General features: G+C 41.3%; 1 protein-coding gene across 2 annotated transcripts in view; it reads left to right on the top strand.

Moving 5' to 3' along the window:
- DCLK1 (doublecortin like kinase 1) overlaps nucleotides 1-12,390 on the top strand; it is a 1,138,541-nt gene that overhangs the window by 55,637 nt on the left and 1,070,514 nt on the right. For both annotated transcript variants that reach the window (XM_078657178.1, XM_078657179.1), the window contains exon 2: nucleotides 3,884-4,269. In XM_078657178.1, the coding sequence (XP_078513304.1) occupies nucleotides 3,894-4,269 (376 nt within the window). In that variant the 5' untranslated portion in view covers nucleotides 3,884-3,893. The remainder of the gene's footprint in view (nucleotides 1-3,883; nucleotides 4,270-12,390) is intronic.

The following is a 12,390-nucleotide window of genomic DNA, read 5'->3' as shown; positions in this document are numbered from 1 at the left end:
TCATGGTTTAATCCCTGGCTCCGGCGGCAGCTCAGCTCAGCACCATATGACTCTGGGAAATAGCTCACTTAATTTCCACGACGGCCCCCAGTGTCTTGAGACTCGTAAGGGTGAGTAGTTTGCGCTTTACAAATACAAATTTACATTTTTCCCATGGAGCAATTAAAGAAAAAAGGGAGCAGTTTGCCTCTCTTGGGCATCGAGATTAAATGTGTTTGCTAGGCACAAACTATGTGATTGGCTCAAATATTTTGTTATTAGTTTGCAGTGTAGTCCAGTCTCATGATTGCAACATTCCGTGCTGGTACTCCATATATCATCAAAAAGGAGGGGAAAATATTGCATTATGCTCCATTTGGCTGCAGGGGGCGTGAATGAGTCGAATTCAAATGTGTGATTAAACAGTTCCTCCTACAGGAAGAACAGTTCACCCGTCCCCATTTGCATATCTTTGTTAGTTACATATATTTCAAAGGAAAAATACAATAGAAGCAGCTTAATGCATCTCTCTGTCAAATTTTATATCCCAGATACTTTGTGTGTATCAAATATTAGTAAGATAATATTTATCATCTATACAATTTAGAAGCAAATGCATAATCAAACATCACCTAGGATAGCTATACTCCCACATTATATAATATATATATTTTGTTTTTTTAATATATATTTTGCTTCTTATCGACATTTTACTTTTTCTTTTTAGAACACCATTTCATTTAGCGTAAAAATTTCTTTCACATTTGTTACATTTGATACCCTCAAAGTCATTTCTTCTGAATTCCATGATTTTTTAGCTCCATATTTGAACATGCAATATACTTATTGTGCATCCCCCGTGGGCAATATATGTATTCATATTACTGTTTAGCACTTTCACCTCAGTAGGCCATGAATTCTATCAGTAATCAGCATATGATCTCATAACTCTCAATTCTCAATATGTATTTTAAGCATTCAACAAACCGATTAGACTTCATTTATTTTACCTAAAAAGATCAAGCAGAACTGTTGCGATTCTTCAGTAGTATTAGTCTACACTTATGCCGCTACTCGACTACTTAAGCTGCAATGCATATAATCTTGTCCTCCTTATACAAAATATTAAAATGAAAGTTAGAATTTATCTAACGGTCTCCAAAGCAGGGAGCTGCATCTAAAAGAATTTAGGTGTTATAAATGTACAAAGAACTCTTTGTCTACGTTCAACCCTAATGGTCCTTTACAATTCATTTCTAAAATCTACCTTGACTCCAGTCTTCCATGCTCTTTCTGTCTGTCTCCGCCTCACAGCTTTTTATGCACACAAACAATCACACTGTATAAAAGTAGGTTATGGTCCCCTCCATGTGTTGTGTGAAAATTCTATGCTATTGGATACGTGTTATCTTTGTGCTTTATTGCTCTAAGGTGCTGCAGAATGCGTTTGTGTTCTGGAAGGATCATACTCTTGGGACAGGGACACGACAGAACATATACTGCGTAATCAGTTTTGCAGGTCTGCTAATTACCCCATATATTACATCACTCATGACATCTTCTATGACATCATTGATAATATCACTTCAACATTTGCAGTGAAATTATTGATGAGAAAACTGCATGGCAAGGGAGCGAGTTGTAGTTATTTTGGGGCACAGGTTATTGTTACTTGAGGTAACTATAACTGCTGAATTTCTATGGTTTTCTCTGTATAACATCTGAACTTAATTATAACGTCCCTGTAACCTTCGTTTTTTTCATTGAATTCCTAAGGTTTTTTTACATTTAATTTTTTAACTATAATGTCTCTGTAACAAAATATCCATGCACAAATATGTAAGATCTACCTCAGGTATGTTGGTGATCTGCTTGCAATATGTTTTCCCACTTAAAAGCAATTCAGTGTGAACGCTCTGCACCAAAAGCTTCAGAACAGTCTTTGTTCACCAAAGACCACAAGATTTCTAGCTAATTTCACATGTGTATTGCAAACGCAATGCCTCCTCCTCCTAAAGTGAAGTTTCCTTCTTACATGGTTCTTTGTCAATTGCAGATTCTAGTGAAGATTGTTCAAGCACAACAGGATATGTTAAGGAGAGTCTGTCTCTCCTGAAGCTCTTCAGGAGTTCAAGATATGGTTTTGCTGATCCAAGGCACCACCTTATGCCTGTAAATCAGTGTGTTACACTAAAACACTCTGCTAATGTCATGTCCCCTTCATATATGCTTTTTAAGGCCCAAGTCACAAAAATATTACCTCTGATTTCCACATCAATATCTGTGCAAAATTGTAAACGTCTGGGCATTTTCCCACCATACACTTGCTCCTCACGACTGTTTAAATTGCTCTCAATGAGCGTGAGTAAGTCTGGCTGGAATGTTCATTTACACATGTGAAATATTTTTGTTTTATTTCTTAACATGGAAAATATTTACGTCCCTGAAAATATTTTATTACACTCAGTGTGCACACTTGCTCCAGCAATTTGTTGCAGCAAGGTTACATTTGGAAACTGGAAATGAAAACCTTTGGCAATGTCTGTGAATACTCACAAAGTTACAACTTTGTAGATGATCACCACTTTCCCCTTCCCAATAGCAAATCCCTTGTCCTACTCCCAAACATATGCCAGTGCAGTGGCAGTTGGCAACATTAAAATATGGTGAGGAGCGATGCCCAAAAAGCTCACCATATATGTTGCACGGAGCCATGTCTGGTGTCTCTCTCCTCTGCGGTGACTCCAGCAGGCAGCAGGAAAGGGAAGGACTTCCTTCTTTGTGCAACGTGATACCAATGAATCCTGCGGCTGATTGGTTGGAGCAGGCTAACCCAGCACTCATTTTGTGGTGGGGGCCTGTGGCCTGTTTCTCAGCCATGGGATTGTGCAGGCTGAAATGCACATGTGCGGCTGGTCAATCTGACATTCGCACTGGCAGGGGCTGCAGTAATAGTGCACAGGGCCGGACTGGCCGTTGCGGGCACCGGGCAATCCTCTGGTGGGCCGCAAGGGTGGGGCCCTGCAAAATCGGCCGTGTAACAAAATCGGCCGAAAACCGGCACTGGCAAAGAGCTCGGTCGCACCCCCAACCGCCCCTCCCATCCCCCTCCCCCTCCCCGGGGGGGGGGGGGGGGGCTGGACGAGCACTTTGCCAGGGCCGGTTTTGCTTCCCAGTCCGGCCCTGATAGTGCAATTGCACAAATCAGCCCGCCCCCCTTGCGCTGTAACAGCACAACCCTCCAACCAAAATAAAATGGTATATATTAATATTTAATTACTGTGTGTGTGTAGGGCGCTAGCAGCAGTCGGAGGTACGCTCCTCCACCATAACGGAGGAGCCGCTGCTGCCGGTCAGTGGAAAATAAATCATACTGCTGGATTTTCGTTTGGTTGACTAAATCATGCAACAAGAAAAGGCAAAGTATGTGGTATAATGGGGCACATTTTGTGTTAGTATTACCTCATTATTTTGGCATTTTTACTCATTGTAATTCTTTCTGGGCAAAGGTTTCACCTCATTAGTACCACTGTGACATCCAAATACAGAAATAAGTAAAAGAAAGGCGACCAGTCAGCCTTTGTTAAGGGCCTTCCACTGTGGGGCAACACGTATTGCTGCGTTTTTAGAAGCCAATGCTGAAGTCTGCAGGTTATGCATCAGATGAAGGATAATGTGGCAAATCCGACATATCCACAATTAGGTGGAAAACGCCACAGACGCGAAATCGCATAATTCACCTTGATAGTTGGATCATAAATTCCATGTAAGATTTCAAAACATATTTTGAATTAAACTCTCTTTGTTCTAATGTGACTCACAAAAACAGGGATGGGCATTTAAAAGAGAGCGGTGTTGCAACATACCTCTTAAAAAGTGAACTATAATTTCTTCTTCCCCTTAGGTACCTCAAGATGTCCTTCGGAAGAGACATGGAGCTGGAACACTTCGATGAGCGCGACAAGGCGCAAAGATACAGCCGAGGCTCCCGGGCGAATGGTCTGCCAAGCCCCACGCACAGCGCCCACTGCAGCTTTTACAGAACTCGCACCCTGCAGGCGCTCAGCTCCGAGAAGAAGGCCAAGAAAGTCCGGTTCTACCGCAACGGAGACCGGTACTTCAAAGGAATAGTGTACGCCGTCTCTGCCGACCGATACCGGTCTTTCGAAGCTCTGCTAGCCGATCTCACCCGGACTCTGTCTGACAATGTAAACTTACCCCAGGGAGTGAGAACAATCTACACCGTGGATGGGAATAAGAAAATCAGCACCATGGACCAGCTGGTGGAAGGTAAGCAAAACTTCTTATCTCAAATGTATACATTGGATTTAAAAAAGCACATCTAAAAACATTGACGTGTTCATAATGAGTAGGGTCGTATGATTGAAGTGTGGTCTATAAAAAGCTTTAAAAAAAAAAAAAATGCAGGTTTATTTTAAGGTGTTGACTGTTTGTACTGTCCTAAACTGGATATTGATTTTCTGGCACAATGCCCTGTAATTTAACAGTTTTTGTGAGCAGGTTAGTTATGTATATACGTCTGCCAGATTGATACTAATTAAAAGAATAATAAGTTCGACATTTTGGAAGTGATGTCCACTTTCAAGATTATAGCACCTCAACAGAGAGACCCTTACATATATGAGTATTTAAGCTGGTACCGTTGCAGCTACACCCATAAGATCCCTGTGATTCAGGGCTTATTTCAAGAGATACATCACTGCACCTTAAGACCATTTGCCTAATTTGCAGAATGATACAACATAAAGAGTATCTGAATGGCCATTAAACAGTGAAACCTGAACCTAAAAGTTTAACTCGAGACAGAGAAATAATGGCACACATTAAGCCCTTAGGTAATTTAAGATACACCTCTGTGAATTTCCAAGGCCCCATGGTACCTATACTGATGATGAGACACTGTTGGAATATAACCTTTGTATTATCCCTGTATTTTATGCTAATTTATGTATAAGAAAGATGCTTATATTAAGGTGTGACCAGAAGTGCAACATTTAGCAAGGCGTCTTTTGTAGCCATTCAGGAAGTGGAAGGTTAGCCACCCATCTCTGATGTTGCTTAGATGTACAACTTTTAAAAAAACATTATGGCTTTGATACTTTTGCGTACAGTATTGCGACCATAATAAACCACCAAAGTGGGGTGCACCCAACAATTTTTCAGACAGATTTCTTTTTGTAAATATTTTCATGTGCCTCTCCTGCACCTGAGGGTACCCTGAAATAAATAAATACCCTTTCAAGTGTGCTATCTTCATGTTCAGAAGAAACTGCAGAATAAATATATTGTTATCTTATTCCCATTGACATATTGTATGGTTTTTGAAGAAAGTTAGAAATATCAAATGCTGAAAATTTCTGAGAGTACCATTTCAGAGGGCAGATGTGATCGAGCGTGAACCTTTGCTAACCTTGGAACCTAGAGATTTAGTGGTCCGATATACTAAATGGTTTGATGGTTGCAAACCGTCTGAAATTGCTGTTTGTGAGTGAAAAATATTTTTTTATGTGTTAAACCCATTCCAGGAGTCTACAAACCTTCCCTGACTCTGGATTGCAACCCATGAGTCCCTTCCAAATACAAAATCGGTATGAGATGTTTTAATGTTTTGTGATTGAGATCATGTTCAAAACATTGAAACACTAGAAACTCCTGAGTTGGGGTGGTAACCCATTCGCAAAAGGAAAGAGTTCCTTTGGGACCCCTTCCCCTTTTTGCATGTTAACAAAAAGTTTGTTGGGGGTGTAGACAGTGGTCCACGGAACCACTACTAACTCTCAAATAAACTTTTAATAAAAAGAAATCTTTTAAACACGCCAATACCTTAGAGGAGAATGAGTTGCATTTTTTTTAAAGTTTACTACTTTATTTAAAAACAATCACAGGCATGGTGTTCTGCTGACCCTCAGCCCTGTGATGGGCACCAATTGAGTGATTTGCAATTTGAGACATACCTCATTAACATTCATGTGGTTGGTAAAATTACAAACCAGTCTGGATTCAAATTTTACAAGCTGACCTATTAGTACATAGGTTTGATTGTAAAATTCTTTGCTGGTCACAAAAATAATTATTATCAGTTGTTAACAGTTTTGTGCTTTCAGTAATGTGTATACCTTGTTTAAAATTTGGTGCTAATTCTTGGAATTTACACATTTGCAATATATATCAATTTAGTATTTTCCACTTTGTTTTATTATCATATAATTCTGGGTTTCATTTCCATAACCAAATATGCGGTATACAATTCTGCTCGTTAAGCCTCATTGTTTGTTACATAAATCTCACATATGCTGCTTTTTCTGAATTCATGTTTTGTAGGAAAATTCCTCTTTTTGAGCACCCCCATTTTTTAGGGCTGGTGCTGCTTTCTTATACTTTGTCCACTGGGACTCTGCTAACCAGGCCCCAGTGCATGATCCCTTAAACATGGCTATACTCCTAATTAGCTTAACTTACTTATAAGTCTCTAGTATAAGGTACAAAATGTACCAAGGACCTGTAAGTTAAATGTCACTAGTGGACTGCAGTACCCATTCTGCACCCACTACAGTGGCAGTGCAAACATGGCTGTAGCCTGTGCAGGTTTAAAACTGCAATTCTGACCCGTCAAAAGAACCTCTCTTGAGAGGCCTAATTCCTCCTTTTAAATATTAATAAGTCTCCCCTAAGTAGGCCTTAATTTCCAATAAGTAAAACACCACAGTGCAACCCAATCTTCCCTCAGGTAATGGGCTAATAATATACAAGAGACTCCTGAAGGCATTCTTTTTTAACAAATGCTTGTAAAGTTATCAATCAGTGATTAGTTTGTGTTTTACCAATCTTGCACCTTATAGACGTTTCTTCAAAAATAATTCCTTCAGGAGTCTCTTGCATACATCAGTGCGCAATAAGGCATGGTGCATTGTATGTAGAAGTAGGACCTGTAAATGTTTAATGTAAAACATCCTTACAGCTACAAAGCCCCAAAAGCTATTTTCACTGCAGCTTGGTTTGCTGTTCTCTATGAAAGCACTGTGGATATAAGATTACAATAAAAAAATCTTATCTCAGCCTAGGAAATGCCTGCAAAGTTTGTTTTTGGACTTTTCAAACATTTATTACGTGGCCAATTTAGTTGTAAAGTCAGATTTGTAATAAATATTTAGCAAAAGGTGCTTTAAAAAAAGTCAGCTTTTATCTGCCTAATGCTTCCAGAAGCCCATCTGTACAAATTACAACTGTTTGACAGGATCTGAATAGCCCCTTTGATAAGGTGTTATCTTGCTTCCAGAGCTGAGACAAAGTCATTGGGTGTGGAAAGGCTTCCCACCCTTGTGGAGCCCTGTTCAGATACAGCTTGCAGCCTTACCCAGTTAGAGAAATCAAAGCTCCAAAATAAGTCACTGAGTCCGAACATAGAAAGGTGCCAACAGTATCAGATCCTCAAGATAACTTTCTTGGGTGCAAGTTTTGAACTTCTCCTGCTCTGAGATTTCCCACCACAAGTCAATGGCTTCACCGTGAACTCGTCTGATGGCTATCTGGTTCCGAGCTCTTCTCTGTTACATCCTGTTGCCTTGCATCGCTGAGGGTATTTGAATTCGATTTCAGAGACCAAGTCAGAATAGAAGAATTGTGACAGGATGAGCTTGGTTCCTGTATCTGACCTGCGCTCCACCCTGGTCAGCCTTAAATTGTGCCTATGTCCCATTCAAAAGCAACCAGATTACTGCAGTTGGTGATTAATGATTTTTGAAGTTATTTTTATAAACATCTTTACAAATTCATATTCTGGTTCCCCATATTGGATTGGATTTTTGGTCTCATTTTGTTCATTAAATTATTTTCCATTTCTGTCAATGGTAGTGGGATTTGTATTGTGTTGTATTTATGCCTTTTTAACTATTTTGGTACTTCTAAATGCTTCGCATATTTTCTTAAGTTAAGCCTGTCTGCTCTGTGACATAGCTACTAGAGATTGAGCTTAGGTTTAAATTACTGAAACCTTTACTGGATTTAACAAGGATGGTGACATTATTACTTGTGGTGGACTACCATTCACCCCAACTAATAATCCACATTCTCACAATGGGGTATATTATCAAGGGGTTTATCTCCGCTTTTTTGGCTTTAAAAGCCAAGAAAGCGGAGATAAAATTATCTCCCTATTACCAAGCTGTCGCTAACACCAGTTAGTGACAGCTAATAGGAGATAGCGACCATCTTGGTCACTAATGACATGCAAAGTGGGCGTGCCAAGATGTTAGCGACTGGAAACAGTCGCTAACATCGCTATCTCCTATTACCAACTTTTGGAGATATTCGCGCTAAGCGCGAATATCTCCAAAAGCTAACACCTGCCCTGAGCAGTTCTTCACCATGTTATCCAATGGGAGGTGGATAACATGGCTAAGAGCATTTGCTCGATAATGCATGAATATCGCTGACTTTTCAGCGATATTCATGCATTGCGGCCGTTTTTTATCGCATTTGCGATAAACCTTGCTAATAGCAAGGTTTATCTGCGATAAAAATTGCCGATGTGCGGCGATAATTTTTGTCTCTAAACAAGTTAGAGACAAAAATTATCGCTAGTTGTTGGTAATATGCCCCAATGTTTCAAGAGATTGTCATTTCCTTGTGTAACAACACCTAAATGTCTTGTCAACAATAATATATGATAGGTGACACAAAAATGGTTGCATGTCCGAAATTGTTTTATATGTCCTGGCACTCATGCCAACTGTGCACCTCTTCCTGGTTGTTTCACATAAAATATAGGCAAAGTGCTCATATTGAATAATAATGATATGTGATTTAATACGTTCATACAAGCTGCAGAGCCTTCACTCTTTCCTTGGTATCATGTTTCCTTTTTTCACAACTTCTTCAAAGGTAAAACATTTATGTAATAAATATCCCATTCAAAATTCAGGTTTAGTATAATTTCTTATTGTTAGTAAAAACTCAGGAAACCACTCAGGAAACCTCCGACTCATTTAATTATTTTCTTATGGGCAGGATACTAGCATCCTTTTTTACTCTTAAAGTAAATGCTAAAATGCAGGCTATGAGTATAGTAGTGGGAATTACAGTGACCAAGAGTGATTTGCATGTGATTGGTTCTTTAAAGCACCATAAGTAGAAAAGGGGTGAAATGGAGAACTGCATAAGGTATCACAAGTAGTTTTAATTAATTAAAGTTTCGCTATCTATCACTTATTAGATTTACGTCTATTAGTGAAAGGGTTATATCAGGAAGTGGGTATGCATATCTCAGAAAATGATAATGATTATGAGTTATGTGCATTCGGTCCTTTTCTGTCAGGATTTCAGTAAGCTATTGTTGGAAGGTGCATTATTAGTATGGGTAAGTATGCACCTACCACTAGCAATAAGGCCACCAACACAATAAAAGACCCAGTCAAGGTTTCAATAAATTATTCCCTTGCTCAACCCTTGGTAGCTGACATGTGTGTAAAGCATTTAAAATCACAAAATCAGTAAATATGTAAGACACAACACATAATAAAAAATACAACACCAATTTATAAAAATATGAAATATTTTTAAAATGACACCAAGATGACAAAATCCAATGTGGGGAACCGGAGATATGAATTTTTCAAGAATAAACACTTTCTAGTGCTTAAAAACCAACAGCACCAAATTGGGGCATCTGGTTGCGCTTGCCCGGGTCAAAGTCAAAGGTCTGGGATGGAGCTCTGGTCTGGTACACTAAGCAGGAGGCCTCTGTCAAAAGTTTACCTTCGCACTTAGAACATTTTCTGGAGGATTGTCTCTTGACGTCGAGCGGGCCTCTCCAGCAGGCCAGATTCACAGAGATTTAATCAGCTTGGTTCAGCGGGAGCTACCGGTCAATTCCTGGATGTCTTGAGCTCTGGTGCTTTCAGCGGGAGGAACCTGAAATCCAGGTCGGGTTGCTGTTTGACGTAATCAGCTACAATCTCGACATCGGGTCAGTCACCTTATGGAGCTTTTCCACAAAAGTTCTCCAAACTTCAGGAGGTGCTTTCTGAAGTTCCTTTTGAGGGGTCAAAGTGTCTCTAAACAAAATCCAAGGTTCCAGAGTCTCTGAGTCGTTCATCAAAAGTTGGGACTACAATTGCCACAAGCACCTGGTCAAAATTGTCCAGCTGAAGGTGGCCAGCTCGGTTCTTCTTGCTGGAAATCATGCAGGTGGAACTCTTTTAACCTGTTGCTTTCAGGGAGTCCACTCCTTTTCTTTTTGAAGCCTTAAGGGCGGGGGTCCCGGGGGTGCCATTAGGATGTGCCCGCCACAGTGGCGGGCACATCCTGTATTTCCAGCATTGTGGCCGGCGGTGCTCTCTGCACCGCCCGACACAATGCTGAAAATGCATTGCAGCATTTGAATAATGAAAGCGGCAGGCACCGCGCGGTGCCTGCCGCTTTCATTATGCAAATGCAGGGGGGTACTATAGGTACCCCCCTGTGTGCACCCCCCTACTCTGCTTCACTCTGGGGGCCCGCAGAGTGAAGCACTTTCCGTGGCGGCATTGCCGCCACGGAAAGGCATTGAAAAATGCCCATTATAATATGGCTGGCGGTGTCTGATAGACACCGCCACCATGTTATCCCTTTTCTTGTGGCCGGGGCGGTGAACAGGCAGGCGGTGTTTCACACCGCTGCGGTCCCCTCCGCCATCATAATATGGCAGGGGGGAATGCAGGGAAGGATGTCGGGCGGATTGGCTCCGCCAGGCTGGCGGTAGCCACCGCCAGCCTGGCGGAGCCAATCCGCCCAACATCCTAATGACCCCCTTAGTGTGCAGCATGTGCAGTCATTCAGAGTGCATTCCTCTTGGTGCAGGCTAGGGTTCCAGCAGGGCAGTACTTCTTCTTTTTGTAGTTTCAGGCAGAAGATCTGAATTTCTATGCAACTCTCCCATATTTATCCAGTGTTCTGGGGCGACAAGCAGGGGGGCACACCTGACCAATGGGTAACAGGGTGCCACCCAAAAGTATGACCAGTTCCTTCAAAGTGTTACATATTCTTGTCCCACAAATCACTATACTTTAAAATTAAAGAATGAAAAACTTTCTCCTTGGGGTTAAGATCTGGCTAAGCCAACCTCCTGGCGTGGCTCATTTCCCTTATTACTCCCCTTCCAGACCTCCTGCAAATTCCATTCCTGGGGCTCCCATCTGGCTGTGGGGTACAGAAAGAGGGGTAGGTCTGTCTCGCATCTTATTGTCCTGCTCTCTTTGAAGAACAGTTTGTTTACCCAGACCCCTTCCTGGCATGTTTTCTGCAGCTGCAGATCTCCCCCTACCAGACATCCTTTGTCTCTGTGCAGGCCACTTATCACCTCATCAGAGCAATTTGGCTCAGCCTGTCAATGGCTGGCCAATCAGAACAGGCTGCCAGAAGGCTGGATTTTGGCTCACAGAAAAGAAAGTTGTGTATCTTCTTTTCTTTACTAATTATGATATATTCAAGAGTGGCAACTTGTTGGATTTATCATTACCAATCTTTTAAGTCCTTGCAATATTATTTTAGCTCACTCCTGTCAATGGTTATACTTTATTACAGTATTCCCATGTTCGCCTATGTAGCTAACATGCTACAATGGAGAAAACCAAAATTGATAGTCAGAGTCAGTTACCACCATACCAGTCAAAAAATAGGGGTGATCAGGGCCAAAAGGGATGACTTTCTCATAGCTATAAAATGATTAAATGGAGTGTGTTGGACTTGGCTCTTTTTGCAGGGTCATCCCTGAACTTTTTGCCTTCCTCCTAATCTTTTCTCTAACCTGGTGTTGGTGGTTGTAGGACTCTGGGCTCTTTAGCACTGCTGTCCAGTGTAAAGTGTGTGTGCTCTCTGTGGTAAACATGGTAAGATTGGTCTACACCTGTTTGCCGTATTTAATTTACCTGTCACCCGCTTGTAAAGTGGTATCTCGGATACCCAGGGCCAGTATATTAAATGCTACTGGTGGTCTTGCAGCGCTGATTGCGCCACCCACCAAAGTAGCAGTTCAAACCTCTCTCAGGCCTCTGCCATTGCAGGGCCTTTGTGCGCAGTTTACTGCCACTGTGAAATGGCTCATAAAGTGGTTGCCATGTCTGTAACCCCCTTTTACTGCATATCAGTCACCCGTAAGGTAGGCCCTAGATAGCCCTATAGGCAGGGTGCATTGCAGGTAAAAGGTAGGACATGTATCTTAATTGTGTGATATGTCCTGGTAGTGACAAACAACCATTTTCGTGTCTCACAGCTGAAGGCTGCCCTCTCATAGGAATGCATTGGAGATTCCCTGATAAGTGTTTCATTGGTAATTCCTGATATGAGAGGAGCAGCGTGGTCAAGTTTGGTATGTTTGGAATAGTAATGATAAATGCTGCACAATGGTGTTCGCAG

The sequence above is a fragment of the Lissotriton helveticus genome, chromosome 8, assembly GCF_964261635.1.
Source record: "Lissotriton helveticus chromosome 8, aLisHel1.1, whole genome shotgun sequence".
NCBI lineage: Eukaryota > Metazoa > Chordata > Amphibia > Caudata > Salamandridae > Lissotriton > Lissotriton helveticus.
The sequence above is the reverse complement of the archived record's forward strand: the minus strand, read 5'-3'. Positions and strand labels throughout refer to the sequence as shown.